The sequence below is a fragment of the Mercenaria mercenaria genome, chromosome 15, assembly GCF_021730395.1.
Source record: "Mercenaria mercenaria strain notata chromosome 15, MADL_Memer_1, whole genome shotgun sequence".
Taxonomy (NCBI): domain Eukaryota; kingdom Metazoa; phylum Mollusca; class Bivalvia; order Venerida; family Veneridae; genus Mercenaria; species Mercenaria mercenaria.
The window spans coordinates 31,135,549-31,153,850 of record NC_069375.1 but is presented as its reverse complement, the minus strand read 5'-3'; the positions used below and the strand labels follow the sequence as shown (position 1 = coordinate 31,153,850).

At 35.5% G+C, this 18,302-nt stretch overlaps 1 protein-coding gene across 2 annotated transcripts in view; it reads left to right on the top strand.

Annotated features, from left to right (window-relative positions):
- The window catches only part of LOC123550259 (nuclear receptor subfamily 5 group A member 2-like), a 35,789-nt gene extending 20,321 nt beyond the window's left edge, over nucleotides 1-15,468 (top strand). For both annotated transcript variants that reach the window (XM_053524915.1, XM_053524914.1), the window contains 4 exons: nucleotides 77-813; nucleotides 7,661-7,765; nucleotides 8,762-8,915; nucleotides 9,965-15,468. In XM_053524915.1, coding sequence (XP_053380890.1) covers nucleotides 77-813; nucleotides 7,661-7,765; nucleotides 8,762-8,915; nucleotides 9,965-10,212 — 1,244 coding nt within the window. In that variant the 3' untranslated portion in view covers nucleotides 10,213-15,468. The remainder of the gene's footprint in view (nucleotides 1-76; nucleotides 814-7,660; nucleotides 7,766-8,761; nucleotides 8,916-9,964) is intronic.
- The last annotated feature ends 2,834 nt before the right edge of the window (nucleotides 15,469-18,302 follow it).

The window sequence follows — 18,302 nt, the reverse complement described above, 5'->3', positions numbered from 1 at the left end:
TAAATTTACTTCGTGCTTTTCTGTTACGTTTCAGGAGTTTTATACAATATGTTACATTAATATGTGATTATTTTAGCTGTAAGAACAGACCGCATGCGAGGAGGACGGAACAAATTTGGACCCATGTACAAGCGAGATAGAGCCCTTAAACAACAAGCGCTTCGACAACAGCAGCAGATGTTGGCAACCTGCCAGATGCGTCTTGCTAATGGCATAGTAGATCAATTCTCTATGACGAACGGTGGAGATCCACCGGACATCAAACCTGACCCAGCATTTCTCATGTCAGTCGCAAACAGCCTTGGCTATGGCATGAATAATAATATGAATAATGACCTCAGTCAACCGCACACTCCGGCAACATCGCCAGCCGGATCTGGGATTCCGTCGCCAACCGTGTCTGATAACTCGCCGCACGATTTACGCCTGTCTGCCCCTGCATCTACTCTATCACATTCACAAGGACATATAAATACAAACTCTCAGGGAATGTATTCCAGCACAGGGAACTATTTCCCATCTGCGGGTAATATGGCTCCTGGAGGGTACAATTCATATTACCAAGCAGTACCGCATCCCTCAAGTATGCCTTTATTACCGCAGTTGGTGGTAGATTTAAAAGCTAGTGCATTAGATGAACGAGAAATGAAAAATAAACTATTGTCATTTGTGGACACAGAATTTGGTACAAATGAAATCAACAGTGAAAATTACCTGTCTAAATTACTACAATTGTTGTGTAGACTCTCTGATCAGCTGTTGTTCCTGATGGTGGAGTGGGCAAGGACGTCCGTATTCTTTAGAGAATTGAAGGTTAGTGAACTGTTTAGGTTTCCGCTAGTAAAAGCTGTGCCAGTAAAGTGAAGATAAATGCCCAACTTTTGGAATTTAAGAAAGTACTTTAATATTCTACTAATTGGAAACTGACTGGGATGTAGGCTACCAGGCTGCTACACAAATAGCCTATAGTTTTGTAAAATGTGTAGAGAAAACTGCTGCAGTGGACATGTATGTAAGAGTACAATTTAGCTTTAAAAGAGTGGTGCCACATTGACAGCAGTTTTCTGAGTGATTCCATGTTCTAATATGCTACTTTAGCATTTGTTGGCAGATAAGGTATAGTTCATACAAGCATATACCATAGATGTATGAGAATATGCAGTCCAGCAGAAATTACTGGTCTAGTGCTGAGAGACTGTACAAAATACTTCATGAAATGATATTTTACTACTTGTAGTTTCCTCATAGTATTCTACCCCCTGTTTCTTAGCACATCTGAACAAGAAAGTGCCCAGGTGGTACTGTTGTGATCCTCTGTATCATTAACAGTCATTGTTAATACTAGAGATCTCAGTTTTGGCTAAGTGATTATGAAAACGTATTCAGATTGTTTGCTATTATAAAATACAATAGTTATTTGAGGTCTAAAAAACTGTTATAAGTTCAAATTGTAGAAAAACCTATACATTGTTCTGTATGCCATATATTCTACCCTGATCAGCCTGGTTGGAATTTTTGTGCTTATTGAATCTATGGCAGTTTCAAAACTGGGTAACTCAAGTATAAACTATATTGAAGGTTGCTTGACTGCTGCCCCCACCCACAGCTGCTGGTATCAGTGCATCAGTTTCTGTTTCCTTCATTATGCCTTCATTTTTTTGTAAGGCCATACAGCCTTGCTGCTGTCCATCTGTTCGTCCCAAAATATTGTGTGTCCAACTCCTCGCACACTATTAGCCTGATTTGCTTCAAACTTTCACAGATGAACAAGCTTGATGTACAGATGATCATAAAAGAATTAACTTTTGCTGTGACTATTTTTACCACAGTTACGGCCCTTTGATAGTCTTGCTATAAAAAGTATAGAGAAAAATCTTTTGCATCCAACTCCTCAGTCACTATTGAAAGGTCATTGAAAGTTTCAGATGAAGGACCTTCATGTGTTGGTGACTATAAATAGTAGACTTTTTTCTGTAGCTATTTTTAGCTCACCTGAGCACGAAGTGCTCGAAGGTGAGCTTTAGTGATCACCCTGTGTCCGGCATCCGTCGTCGTCCGTCCGTCCGTCGTCAACAATTTGACTGTTAACACTCTAGAGGTCACATTTTTGGCCCAATCTTAATGAAACTTAGTCAGAATGTTACCCTCAATAAAATCTTGGATGAGTTCGATATAGGGTCATCTGGGGTCAAAAACTAGGTCACCAGGTCAAATCAAAGGAAAAGCTTGTTAACACTCTAGAGGTCACAGTTTTGGTCCAATCTTAATGAAACTTGGTCAGAATGTTACCCTCAATAAAATCTTGGACGAGTTTGATATTGGGTCATCTAGGGTCAAAATCTAGGTCACCAGGTCAAATCAAAGGAAAAGCTTGTTAACACTCTAGAGGTCACAATTTTGGCCTAATCTTAATGAAACTTGGTCAGAGTGTTATCCTTAATAAAGTCTGGGACGAGTTTGATATTGGGTCATCTGGAATCAAAAACTAGGTCACCAGGTAAAATCAAAGGAAAAGCTTGTTAACACTGTAGAGGCCGCATTTATGACTATATCTTCATGAAACTTGGTCAGAATGTTAATATTGATGATCCTAAGGTCAAGTTTGAATCTGGGTCATGTAGGATCAAAAACTAGGTCACCCGGTCAAATCAAAGGAAAAGCTAATTAACACTGTAGAGGCCACATTTATGACCATATCTTAATGAAACTTAGTCAGAATGTTTATCTTGGTGATCTTTAGGTCAAGTTTAAATCTGGGTCAGCTGGGGTCAAAACCTAGGTCACTAGGTCAAATCAAAGGAAAAGCTTGTTAACTCTCTAGAGGCCACATTTATGACTGCATCTTCATGAAACATAGTCAGAATGTTGAACTTGATGATCTTTAGGTCAAGTTCGAATCTGGGTCATGTTGGATCAAAAACTAGGTCACCCGGTCAAATCAAAGGAAAAGCTAATTAACACTGTAGGGTGATTTCAAAAAAAATGAAGACATTAGCATGACAGAAAGCTCAAAATTCAAATTCAGTCTTGGCTCTTAAATTATATGGGCTTGATATCTCCTGACATTGAAGTTTACAAAACTCATTGGGGCGAAATTGTACAAGCACACTGGAATTTTATTTTAACAGTTTTAATTAACTAGTTTTGTGTATTTTGACAACATAAGTATCAAATTTGAACACAGATAGTTTTATAGAAATCATACATATAACTCTTATTTTTTATTGTGTATGATGGTGTACATTTGAAAAAAGAAAATTTCATCAAAATTATTGGATAAGACTGCAAAATGTTTTAAAAAAAATTGAATTTCCAGCATTTTAAACCAGCTTTTTTCTGTTCACACATGGAAAAGTTTAAGTGTTTTTTTTAAAAGATCAAAAGACAAGATCTTGCCTCTAAAATACAACATTGGGGTCAGTGAAATAACAATTGATCCTTTTTTTGTTATTCTATATGTATGTTACGTACCAAAATATGTCATACAAAAACAAACATAATTTTTCTCCAAATTTGTTACACTTGCAACACATTAAGGTAATGGATGTTTCCCAAATAAACATGAAATGTATTGGGTTTGTGGACAACAAATGCTTAGCATAATCATGTACATTGTAAATGTTTTAGAAAAGGGGTTTATAAACAATTTATTTTTACAAAATTAACAAAAACATTCGAAAATCAAAGTTGAATATGACAACATGTCAGTTAAGGAATATTACAATCTTTTGTTGTTTCTTGATGAACTGATCCATGTTTAATAATCATTTTTAGCCATTTTATAAATGTTTTGATAGTCTATTTAGTAAATGAGTAAAAGTTAGTACCATATTTAGAAAGGTAGCATCGTGTTACACTTGCAACAAGTTCAAGAAACATAATATGACCAGGACTTGGCCTTTAGGAAGTGTTCAAGAAACTGCTTTCACTTCACTTTCTATTACAAAAAATGAACAGTTGAGAATGCAATTTGCTTGCTGAATATTTATTTTAGATTATTACTATTATGAAAATAAATTCACAGTACGATTACATCTGCTTATTAAAAATGCAATGCTTTTCGTATGACAAAAAAGTTGATGTCTTGGTATGCCACATAATCTTAGCAAATTTAACAGTGAAGACCCTGATCAGATGGCTCTTTTAGAAGCTATCTGATGTGGGTCTAGTCACTTTTTGCATAATCATCAATATTTGCATGATAAGAAAATTGAAGGGTTTATAGTTTTAATAAAGAACAGTAGAAAATTTTAGAACAAACTGGGTAAAAAATTAACCACATGTAGGTCCATTTAATCTGGACTAACCTGTAGCAGCCATCTTGTCTATAGATAGAAAATCACAATAAATGCTTAACCCTTTTGATGCCTGATAACAAGCTCTTGCCCATTCATGGCCGGGAGCTATGGAAATGGGTTCTCTCCAGTCGTCCGGCATGTGTCTGTGCATCTGTCTTTCCGTGTGTCTGTGCGCATGATGTTAATGCAATATCCCATGAACGGCTAGTTTGAATCTGACCAAACTTAGTGGACCAAACTTAGTGAATAGATTGCTTATAGAGAGAGGAAGGCTGTGATTGCATTGTGGAAATTTTGTTAAAAGATCAGGGTCGCTGTTGCTAAACAATTTCTGCTGGCCTGTGCACTATTTGTCAATGTTAATTTCCTGAACAGCTTCTTGGATTTTCACCAGACTTTACCAGTGGACCTATATTGACATACTAATCCCTGTGCTGGCCAGTGATTTATCAGTGATGTGAACGCAATATCTCTTGAACGGCTTCTTAGATCTTCACCAGACTTTACCAATGGATCTATATTGAAGATGTCTCGGATGAATTTGCCTACATGGAGAAATTCTGCGCATACAGTACTTATGACCTGTGCTGGCCGCTGATTGGTCAGTGTTGTTAATATTGTATCTCCTGAATGACTGATTGGATTTACAGCTGAGTTTACCAGGAGCTCTATGGAGAAACTCCATGCATATAAGATGTGCTGGCCTGTGATTGGCTGATGTTGCTGTTGGATTTTTACCAGACTGTACCCCTTTTAGAAATGATATTAATTCATAGTTTTATTATGCCTGCCTGTTGAAAATAAAAAGTTTTTCACAATAACAAGAATTTAAAGGTCTGGTTTGTCACATGCTGTAAGCAAACAGTACAAAGTCTGATAGGACAGCTCTTTCGGGGCTGTCTGATCTGGGTCTGAGCTGTTTGCAAAAGCATCAGTATGTTTTCTTAGCAAGATAAGGATTACATGTTCACAATGTCAACAGTGAACAATGTCTGACACAATTCTGTCAATAAACATTAAGTTTAAACAAGTTTCTTTGAATTTATATTATTTTCTGTGAAGAACAAATACAGCTGTATGTAATAATTTGCAATTATTAATTTTATTGTTGCGAGTGTAACACTTTACCTACATTAAGCATTAACATGATAGTCAAATAAAGTACAGGTATTTGGCTTCCAAAGTTGCTTATTTTGAACAAGTATGCATTGCACTTTTATGCAAAACAATTAAAATTGCTTATTTAAATAAAATATTTGTTTCAGAATTCATAATGTTAATAAATGAAGGGTAAATTCACACATTTTATATAAAATTTAACTCAAAAATAAGTAATTCCATTAACATGAAGCCTCTACAACAATGAGAACGTAACTATTTTTAATTGAATGTACAGCTGTTCCAATGGAGATGTCACAGTTTTGCTTAAATCTGGTTAGAAATGTGTCCAGTTCACATGTCAAAATAGTGTTACACTTGCAACATCACTTATAATGGCATCATTAATCTACATGCTTTGATACATGATAATAAGTGTTGTGCATGATCTATGGTGTTGATGCTCCTGTGATAGATAAAGAAAGGTACATGTTATCTCACATTTGAAAAAAAATCTTGTCATTTTTAATCAAATGTTACACTTGCAACATATTTCAACTGACAATCTTTAATTCACTGTTATTATTGTATGAAAGCACTGATCTTTAAACTTCAGAATACTTTGTGTAGATAAAACCTTAGTCTGTGAAAAGTCATATACTTTTTCATTATCTTTGCTTCACAACAACTAATAAAATACAGTCTATTTTGAAAATGGAGGTTTTTAGTTGTAAAAAAATCCAATGGGTCATGTTACTTCGATGCACAAAATGAATGCATCAGATGTTGGTGTATTAGAGTACTATCCATATTTATATGCCTGAATATCCAAGGCATCGGCAAAAACAAATATTTTGCATACTCAAATAGCATTTTCTTTACACAGTTACATTTAAAAACTTGTTTTTGTAAAAATGTCCCAAAAAAATGTTACACTTGCAACAAATTTAGCCACATTTCCCTTCGTTAAATTTGATTAACAGCATATATCATCATGAAACTTGCTACACACATTTTGGTCATAGAGACGCATATTACAACATAAAATTTATGTTAAGAATCCTTTTATTTGTCTTTTTAAGTAAGTTTATTTGATTTGCCTCATTTTTTTTGAAATCACCCTGTAGAGGCCACATTTATGACCATATCTTAATGAAACTTGGTCAGAATGTTTATCTTGGTGATCTTTAGGTAGAGTTTAAATCTGGATCAGCTGGGGTCAGAAACTAGGTCACTAGGTCAAATCAAAGGAAAAGCTTGTTAACACTCTAGAGGCCACATTTATGACTGTATCTTCATGAAACTTAGTCAGAATGTTAAACTTGATGATCTTTAGGTCAAGTTCAAATCTGGGTCATGTTGGGTCAAAAACTAGGTCATGGGGTCAAATCAAATGGAAAGCTTGTTAACTCTCTAGAGGCCACATTTATGACTGTATCTTCGTGAAGCTTAGTCAGAATGTTAAACTTGATGATCTTTAGGTCAAGTTCGAATCTGGGTCATGTTGGGTCAAAAACTAGGTCACGGGGTCAAATCAAAAGAAAAGCTTGTTAACACTCTAGAGGCCACATTTATGACTGAATCTTAATGAAACTTCTTCATGAAACTTAGTCAGAATATTAAACTTGATGATCTTTAGGTCAAGTTCGAATCTGGGTCATGTTGGGTCAAGAATTAGGTCACAGGGGCAAATCAAAGGAAAAGCTTGTTAACACTCTAGAGGCCACATTTATGACTGTATCTTCATGGAACTTAGTCAGAATGTTAAACTTGATGATCTTTAGGTCAAGTTCGAATCTGGGTCATGTTGGGTCAAACACTAGGTCACGGGGTCAAATCAAAAGAAAAGCTAGTTAACACTGTAGAGGCCACATTTATGAACATATCTTGATGAAACTTGGTCAGAATGTTAATCTTGATGATCTTTAGGTCAATAGGTCAGGTGAGCGATACAGGGCCTTCATGGCCCTCTTGTTTCTAAAATTATGGCTCTTTCTTAATTTCACAAAATAGGCTGCCATTGTGAAGAAATGTGGTTTGTTCAACTCCTCATACACTTTTTGAGGGAATGGATTCAAAGTTGCTCAGATGAACAACCTTTTCTGAAAATGACAGTATGTGGGGGCATCTGTGACCTATGGACAAAATTCTAGCTTTTATCTTAATTTAGAAATTAACATGGCAGTTTTCCTTGGTTTACTGGAACAGATACAATTCCCAATAAGCTTTTCATGAAGATGTGTATATATGAATTGTTTTTGTAGGTTGAAGATCAGATGAAGCTGTTACAGAATTGTTGGAGTGAAATATTGATACTTGACCTTGCTCATCGTCTTCTAAGACAAACCTGGTCCGGAGAACTCATTTTGGTATGAAATATTTATTGTTAAATTCTGAAATTTAACCTTTAGCATGCTAGATAAATTGTCGTCTGCTGGAAATGTCGTCTGCTAAAATTGTAAAGTTCATTCAATTTGCTCCAAAATTGGAAGAAATATTGTCAGAGTAGCAAACAGCTTGGAACCTGATCAGACGCTGATTTAATCGGCGTCTGATCTGGTTCCAAGCTGTTTGCAAAGGCTGTTAAATTCGCCTGCAGCAGGCTAAAGGTTAAGGTTAAAAATAGCGTTTGAGACCAGTCCTAGAATGAAGCTTTGACAATGCTGTGGTCAGTATAAATCAGAAATGTCCAATGAGATGCTGAACTCACCTGGGACCCTGTCTATGCTTTCACAGATGTTGTCAGGCAACTTTATGTTCAATATTTCAGATTTGATGAGCCAAGTTAGAAAATATTGGTGGCGATTAGTACTGAGCCAAGTTAGAAAATATTGCTTGCAGTTAGTACTGAGCCAAGTTAGAAAATATTGCTTGCAATTAGTACTGAGCCAAGTTAGAAAATATTGCTTGCAATTAGTACTGAGCCAAGTTAGAAAATATTGGTGGCAATTAGTACTGCGTCAAGTTAGAAAATATCAGTGACAATTTGTACTATGCCAAGTAAGAAAATACTGGTGGTAGTTGGTACTAAGCCAATTTGAAAATACTGGTAGCAAGTGATACTGAGCCAAGTTATAAAATATTGTTGGCAATTAATACTGAGCCAAGTTAGAAAATATTGATTGCAGTCAGTACTGAGTAAAGTTGGAAAATATTGGCGGCAAGTGGTACTAAGCTAAATTAGAAAATATTGGTGGCAATTAGTACTGAGCCAAGTTAGGAAATATTGGTGGCAATTAGTACTGAGCCAAGTTAGGAAATATTGGTGGCAATTAGTGTGGTCAATATTTATAATCATAATCTGAGTAAGGATAATGTATTTGTACAGTACCAAAACCATTGTTAGTCTTTATTCATCATTTCAGGCGAATGGTCACAAGTTAAGCCTAGATTGTTTAGAGGACTTAGGCATACCAGACATAAAGGATCGGATACTAGATATTGTTCGTAAAATGAAAGAACTCAAGATTGATGACAACGAATATACGTGCCTCAAATTTCTTATTCTTTTGAATCCAGGTAATCATTTTCTAGTGGTAACTTTTAAGAAGATAATAACATAAAAACACTGCTTGTTCAAGCATGGTTGGCTTGGTGACAAAAGCTGAATCAAGCAATTCATGTTTGTTTGTAGCATATTTAGCTTGACTATTCAAAGAATAGGTAGAACTGTTGCTAAACATAATTTTTGAAAAATATTCAGTTACCTAGCTGTGGTCAGTTAGTGTAGCTAGATTTACCAGAGAACTTGCCCCCATATATTGATAGTAAAAGGACAGTTACTTCAGACATATTTTGTTGTCATGGAGATCATATACCATGCTGGATTGAACCTTATACTTGGTGATTCATTCTCTTGTACTCTACCTATTGAGGCCATTTGTTCTTTAATAGGTTAAAACAAGTTTAATGTTCTTTCCGGAGTCATTCACTACTTTTCTGATTACAGTGGTATTTAATAGTTGAATATATAATATAGATCTGCCATTTGGGTTTTATTTAATCCATCAAAGACATTCATGTTTTTTATATAATATACAACACAATTTTACATGCAGTATAAGTTTAGTCTCTCTTGGAAACCGATGCAAGTGTATAGAATTTTATTGTCTGTATATGGCATCAATCATGTAATGCGCATTGAGCTTTTCCATGGTAAAGGTGTAGTGTTTTAGAAGCCTTTATCTTTGTAAATACATGTACTAAGATTTTGTTGTTAAAATTGTATGGAATAATTCTTACCAAAAACAGAATTTAATTTGGTTTTTGAAAATTGTGTGTGAAAGACCGTTTTCTCAGCCTCCAGTCGATGTCCCTTATCATGCTGGACATGATTGATTCTGCCTTTGCGACCAGTGTAGATCATGATCAGTCTGCACATCCTTGCAGTCTGATCATGACCAGCACTGTTTGCCATTCAGTCAGTATCTTTTTGGTAAGCACCCCTTTAAACAGTTAATAGTACTGTCTAAATTGAAAGATGGTCAAGTTCGTTATAGAAATTTAGCAGGTTAAGGGTTATACAGGTTTGGCTGTAAACTGAATGGAACAACTTTGTCTTCTTTCAGATGTGGCCAATATAGATAGCCAGGAATTTGTAGAGAGTTGTCAGGAGAAGGTTCAAGCCGTCCTTATGGAATATTGTGTCAATTTTTACCCCAATGTCAAGGACAAGTTCAGCCAAGTGTTGCTACGGTTACCGGATATCAAGTTAGCGAGTATGTGTGGGGAAGAGTTCCTATATAGTAAACATTTATCTGGAGAACTTCCTGAGCATACGCTGTTGATGGAAATGCTTCACTCAAAGAAGAAATAGTTCAAAATTTTATCTAGGTCTAAGTTTATGTACTATTTTGAAAAGTGCTATATGAGAGAGATAGGGGAACTTCCCCCCAGAAGAAGGTTGTTAGCAGTTACATGGAAGACATGGAACAAGACTTTGTGAATGATGGAAGGATACTTGTGCATTAGTCAAAAAGCTTCATTATACTTCCATGTTTCTTTAATTGAAATATAGATGAGCTGTGCCATGAGAAAACCAACATAGTGGCTTTGCGACCAGCATGGATCCAGACCAGCCTGCGCATCCACGCAGTCTGGTCAGGATCCATGCTGTCTGCTTTCAAAGCCTAATGGAATTAGAGAAACAAATAGCAGACAGCATGGATCCTGACCAGACTGCGCAGATGCGCAGGCTGGTCTGGATCCATGCTGGTTGCAAATTCACTATGTTGGTTTTCTCATGGCGCGGCTCAGATATTTTGGCCTTAAAACCAAAATGTTATTACTTGTTATAAGGTTATATCAGTCGTCAATGATAAATTGTTGGTAAGATGGGTAGCATCTGGTATTTCAAAGTGTCACCATGTATTAAATTGTTTTTTTTTAGAAAAAAAAGTAATAAAAATTGTAATCACTTGGCTACTTGCACTGTGATATCCTTCAAGTGTGTTCAGTCAGTAGTTTGGAAGAACTACTTAGGTAAAAGAAATCAAGAAAGAAACTGGTAAGGAACCTAGTGACAATTTTCCATCAGACTTAGTCGTATACTGTATATAGTTGCAAGCATATTGTGGTGTTTCTTAACAAAAAGATCTGTATCTAAGTGACTGAAATTAAGTTGATTTTTAGCTCACCTGTCACAAAGTGACAAGGTGAGCTTTTGTGATCGCGCAGGGTCCGTCAGTCCGTGCGTAAACTTTTGCTTGTGACCACTCTAGAGGTCACATTTTTCATGGGGTCTTTATGAAAATTGGTCAGAATGTTCACCTTAATGATATCTAGGTCAAGTTCGAAACTGGGTCACGTGCGGTCAAAAACAAGGTCAGTAGGTCTAAAAATAGAAAAACCTTGTGACCTCTCTAGAGGCCATATATTTCACAAGATCTTCATGAAAATTAGTCAGAATGTTAACCTTGATGATATCTAGGTCAAGTTTGAAACTGGGTTACTTGCCATCAAAAACTAGATCAGTAGGTCAAATAAGAGAAAAACCTTGTGACCACTTTAGAGGTCACATTTTTCATGGAGTCTTTATGAAAATTAGTCAGAATGTTCACCTTGATGATATCTAGGTCAAGTTCGAAACTGGGTCACGTGCAGTCAAAAACTAGGTCAGTAGGTCTAAAAATAGAAAAACCTTGTGACCTCTCTAGAGGCCATATATTTCACAAGATCTTCATGAAAATTGGTCAGAATGTTTACCTTGATGATATCTAGGTCAAGTTTGAAATTGGGTCACGTGCCATCAAAAACTAGGTCAGTAGGTCAAATAATAGAAAAACCTTGTGACCTCTCTAAAGGCCATATTTTTCATGGGATATGTATGAAAGTTGGTCTGAATGTTCATCTTGATAATATCTAGGTCAAGTTCGAAACTGGGTCACGTGCAGTCAAAAACTAGGTCAGTCGGTCTAAAAATAGAAAAACCTTGTGACCTCTTTAGAGGCCATACTTTTGAATGGATCTTCATAAAAATTGGTCAGAATGTACATCATGATGATATCTAGGTCAAGTTCGAAACTGGGTCATGTGCCGTCAAAAAGTAGGTCAGTAGGTCAAATAATGAGAAAACCTTTTGACCTCTCTAGAGGCCATATTTTTCATGGGATGTGTATGAAAGTTGGTCTGACTGTTCATCTTGATGATATATAGGTCAAGTTTGAAACTGGTTCAACTGCGGTCAAAAACAAAAACTAGGTCAGTAGGTCTAAAATTAGAAAAATCTTTTGACCTCTCTAGAAGCCATATATTTCAATAGATCTTCATGAAAATTGGTCTGAATGTTCACTTTGATGGTATCTAGGTCATTTTCGAAACTGGGTCACACGTAGTCAAAAACTAGGCCAGTAGGTATAAAAATAGAAAAACCTTGTGACCTCTGTAGAGGCCATATTTTTCACGAGATCTTCATGAAAATTAGTGAGAATGTTCACCTTGATGATATCTAGGTCAGGTTCAAAAACAGGGTCACGTACCTTTGAAAACTAGGTCAATAGGTCAAATAATAGAAAAACCTTGTGACCTCTCTAGAGGCCATATTTTTCAATGGATCTTCATGAAAATTGGTCAGAATTTTTATCTTGATGATATCTAGGTCAAATTCAAAACTGGGTCACATGAGCTGAAAAACTAGGTCACTATGTCAAATAATAGAAAAAACGACGTCATACTCAAAACTGGGTCATGTGGGAACAGGTGAGTGATTCAGGACCATCATGGTCCTCTTGTTTTTGACAAGTGTTGCAATAGTCCATGCATTGCTCTTTTAAGTCTTAGATCATGACATAATAGAGCATTCGACATGTATGATCTTTAATTTTGAAATGAAGATTGAGAAAAGCACTGTTTAAGTGAGTGACTTGGTCAAGTATGAAATTAGAACATTGTGTATTTCTTGTTATTAAGTGCTTACAGTGTATCGGGTCAAACTTTTACTCCAAAGCCAAATTAGCATAGTGAACTGCCTAGTTAATTTATCCAGGGAATGTGAAGGCACATTTTAGAGGAATGAACTATGAATTTTGTTAGCTCACCTGTCATAAAGTGACAAGGTGAGCTTTTGTGATTGCGCACCGTCCGTCGTCCATGCATCTGTGCTTAAACTTTTGCTTGTGACCACTCTAGAGGTCACATTTTTCATTGGGGCTTTATGAAAATTGGTCAGAATATTCAACTTGATGATATCTAGGTTAAGTTCGAAACTGGGTCAACTGCATTCAAAAACTAGGTCAGTAGGTCTAAAAATAGAAAAACCTTGTGACCTCTCTAGAGGCCATATATTTCAAAAGATCTTCATGAAAATTGGTCAGAATGTTGACCTTGATGATATCTAGGTCAAGTTCGAAACTGGGTCACGTGCCCTCAAAAACAAGGTCAGTAGGTCAAATAATAGAAAAACCTTGTGACCTATCTAAAGGCCATATTTTTCATGGGATCTGTATGCAAGTTGGTCTGAATGTTAGTCTTGATATCTAGGTCAAGTTCAAAACTGGGTTATGTGCGGTCAAAAACTAGGTCAGTAGGTCTTAAAATAAGAAAACCTTGTGACCTCTCTAAAGGCCATATTTAATGGATCTTCATAAAAATAGGTCAGAATGTTCGTCTTGATGATATCTAGGTCAAGATCGAAAGTGGGTCACATGCCGTCAAAAAGTAGGTCAGTAGGTCAAATAATGAAAAAATGTTTTTACCTCTCTAGAGGCCATATTTTTCACGGGATCTGTATTAAAGTTGGTCTGAATGTTCATCTTGATGATATATAGGTCAAGTTTGAAACTGGGTCAGCTTTGATCAAAAACTAGGTCAGTAGGTCTTAAAATAGAAAAACCTTTTGACCTCTCTAGAGGCCATGCGCTTGAATGGATCTTCATGAAAATTGGTCAGAATGTTCATCTTGATGATATCTAGGTCAGGTTTGAAACTGGGTCACGTGCCATCAAAAACTAGGTCAGTAGGTCAAATAATAAGAAAACCATGTGACCTCTCTAGAGGCCATATTTTTCATGGGATCTGTATGAAAGCTAGTCTGAATGTTCATCTTTATGATATCTAGGTCAAGTTCGAAACTGGGTCAACTGCGGTCAAAAACTAGGTCAGTAGGTTTAAAAATAGGAAAACCTTGTGACCTCTCTAGAGACCATAATTTTGAATGGATCTTCATGAAAATTAGTCAGATGTTCATCTTGATGATATCTAGGTCAAGTTTGAAACTGGGTCAACTGCGGTCAAAAACTAGGTCAGTAGGTCTAAAGATATAAAAACCTTGAGACCTCTCTATTTGGTCAGAATGTACACCTTAATGATATCTAGGACAAATTCAAAACTGGGTCACGTGCCATCATTAACTACGTCAGTAGGTCAAATAATAAAAAACCTTATGACCTCTCTAGAGGCCATATTTTTCAATGGATCTACATGAAAATTGGTCAGAATTTTTATCTTGATGATATCTAAGTCAGGTTCAAAACTGGGTCACATGAGCTCAAAAACTCAGTCACTATGTCAAATAATAGAAAAAATGACGTCATACTCGGTTTAAAACTGGGTCATGTGGGTACAGGTGAGCGATTCAGGACCATCATGGTCCTCTTGTTTTTGATATTTATAAGATTGAAATACTTACTAGAGGCAGATTGTTGTAGAGATCTTTTCTTATCTGAGAAGGTTATAGAGGAAAAGTTTTCATAAGTCCTACCTCATAGAATGCAACATGGGGTTGGAGGTTTTGGGTTGGAGGTTCTGCTAGAGGTATTGGTTGATTGAGGTTTGACCTATACTGCTGTAGTGTACAATGAATAGGGCTCACATGCATTACAATCGTATTATATACATCATTATTTATGTTAACTGGATATCATTGTAGATTATGAATTGTTATAATAGATTTGTTTATGCTCATTTGAAAAATGGGACATATTGTTGATGCTAGAAAAAACAGCAGTGTTTAAGGTTTAAGTACATTAGTGTATACTTGAAATGCAAGGAAAAGTTTAGTTAAAAATGTTTTATCAAAATTGATTGAATGTGTAATATATCTCGAATTGACAATTGTTACCATTGATACCTTGTATAGTAGGTTTTAAATTAACTTACTTAGAAATTTCTAAGTAAGTTAAACTTATATCAAATTGCGTTAAAATTTCTTCTAATTGCAAATGATTTAGGCCCTTCAGAATCGATATTTATTCACTGTGACTCCATTTTTTGAAAAGAAAACTCAGTTGAAGCCAAATGCTTTGTCCGTGGAAATTAGAGATTTCGAGTCTCAGTTTTACATTAATTCTTTTCAAGTGGACTAAAGAGAATGACTATGAAGCTTAAACCTGAAATGCTGTTTGATTTTTAACAAATGTTGCATACGCTTTTGAAATAATAGGCTAATAGGCAAAATAATTTTACTGTGTATATGTCATTTAAATGAGCTCGGCTATTAGACGCTGCCTGTTTTGTTTGAAAATTTAGTTCGAACCAGATGTAAGGATTGCGTTGACCAGGGAATTTGTTGCTCAAAACTTTAAGCAGGTTTTCTTAAATTATATTACAGGGAATTTTGTCATTTGCTGTGGGCATTTTTTTAGCTCATCTGATTTTTTGAAAAAAAATGATGAGTTATTGTCATCACTTGAGCGGTTGTCGGCGTCGGCGTCTGCGTCGGCGTTGCCTGGTTAAGTTTTATGTTTAGGTCAGCTTTTCTCCTAAACTATCAAAGCTATTGCTTTGAAACTTGGAATACTTGTTCACCATCATAAGCTGACCCTGTATAGCAAGAAACATAACTCCATCTTGCTTTTTGCAAGATTTATGGCCCCTTTTGTACTTAGAAAATATCAGATTTCTTGGTTAAGTTTTATGTTTAGGTCAATTTTTCTCCTAAACTATCAAAGCTATTGCTTTGAAACTTGGAATACTTGTTCACCATCATAAGCAGACCCTGTACATCAAGAAACATAACTCCATCTTGCTTTTTGCAAGAATTATTGCCCTTTTGGACTTAGAAAATCAGTTTTCTTGGTTAAGTTTTATGTTTAGGTCAGCTTTAATCCTAAACTATCAAAGCTATTGCTTTAAAACTTGCAACACTTGGTCACCATCATAGGCTGACCCTGTACAGCAAGAAACATAACTCCATCCTGCTTTTTGCAAGATTTATGCCCCTTTTGGACTTAGAAAATATCAGATTTCTTGGTTAAGTTTTATGTTTAGGTAAACTTTTTCTCTTAAACTATCAAAGCTATTGCTTTGAAACTTGTAACACTTGTTCACCATCATAAGCTGACCCTGTACAGCAAGCAACATAACTCCATCCTGCTTTTTGCAATAATTATTGCCCCTTTTGGACTTAGAAAAATCATTTTCTTGGTTGAATATTATGTTTAAGTCAACTTTTCTCATAAACTATCAAAGCTATTGCTTTAAAACTTGCAACAGTTTTTCACCATCATAAGTGGACACTGTACATCAAGAAACATAACTCTATCCTGCTTTTTGCAAGAATGATGGCCCTTTTTAGACTTAGAAAATCATGGGTAGGACATATTTCATTTTTATAAAATAATTACAGGAATTTTGTCATTGCATGGGGCATTTGTTTAAGTATGTATCGGTTCATGCGACAGTAAAAGAATTATCTTCCAATGAATTGAATCGCAGAGAGTTCTCACATATACCAAGAACTACACAATGTGTCCATTCTTATTGTAGAAATTTATCATTGCTCAAAAGGAATTCAGCCCATTTTGGTAACCAGTTATTTTCATTGAATGGTTCTCTGTAATAATATACTATTACAGAGCAGGAAATTTTAGAATATAGAATAATGCCCATCTGTTTATATGGTTGTATTTCAAGATGTATTTTTTGTTTCTTATCAGACTCACATGGGAACGAAAACTCCTAGAGCAATATTTTGATCACAAGTAAGGTTATCAAAAATGATATGTAAAAAATAGTTAAAAAGAGGACAGTGAAAATGTGATTACAATGTAAAAAAATATGCATTAGGGGAAACCCTGCCTTTGCATAGCTTTGGTATTTGTATATGCTGCTTAAGATCTTATGAAAATAAAAATTAGTAACCAAAGCAAAATTTGGAGCAGTTTTGATGTAATTTTTGACAGACTTTGTCATATGTATATGTGTATAATATGTAAGAAGGATTTCTGAAATTAACAAATGGAGAGTTTTCAGTGGATTTAAGTTTTGAGCAACCTGGTCGTATTGTTTATAAAACTAAAGTAGGTACTGCTTGTTACAAATGTGCCATATGGTTTCTCAGCACTTTCTTATGTATAAATCTGCTATGATATACAAATCTGGTATACGGTAATATATGTTCTTCCAAGCCATGATAAAACCTTTCCAACCAGTAGCTTAAGTTTACAGACAGTATATTCCTCTGATTGTAATATTGTTATTGCTCATTGTAAAACTAACAAAAGAAATGTTAAACCATTTCAAAATTGTTTATTGTGATATTTTTGATTCATAGTGCTGTTTATGGTTTCCATTTTATCATGTTTATGTGGTAACTTTTCATATAATGTTTATGTGCTACATCTTATATTTTCATGTGTTTGTTCATAACATGTTTATGTGCTAAATTTATCATGTTTATGAGCTAAATTCATCATGTTTATGTGGTAAATTTTCATATAATGTTTATGTGCTACATCTTCTACTTTCATGCATTTGTTCATAACATGTTTATGTGCTAAATTTATCATGTTTATGTGGTAAATTTTCATATCATGTTTATGTGCTACATCTTCTACTTTCATGCATTTGTTCATATCATGTATATGAGCTAAATTCATCATGTTTATATGCTGCATCTACTATGTTTATGTCTTGAAGTACCACATGTTCAGCTTGTCAAGACTTTTATGCTCATGCATTATGTTACTGCATCTGTTTTTTTTATGCTTTTAAATCATGTTACTACATTATCTTATACATATAGAAGTTTCCATTCAAACAACTTTCATTCAATAGACATAATGATATTTAACCATTAATATGACAGTTGGATATATGAGCCACGCCATGAGAAAACCAACATAGTTCGTTTGTGACCAGCATGGATACAGAACAGCCTGCGCATCCGCGCAGTCTGGTCAGGATCCATGCTGTTTGCTTTCAAAACCTATTGCAATTAGAGAAACCATTAGCATCCGCGCAGTCTGGTCAGGATCCATGCTGTTCGCTTTCAAAACCTATTGCAATTAAAGAAACAATTAGCGAACAGCATGGATCCTGACCGGACTGCGCGAATGCGCAGGCTGGTTTGGATCCATGCTGGTCGCAAATGCACTATGTTGGTTTTCTCATGGTGCGGCTCATGTTTCATGTGATCACATGTTTTCTTACGTTATTCAGTATTCTTCAGATGCTAAGTGTTAGACTTCT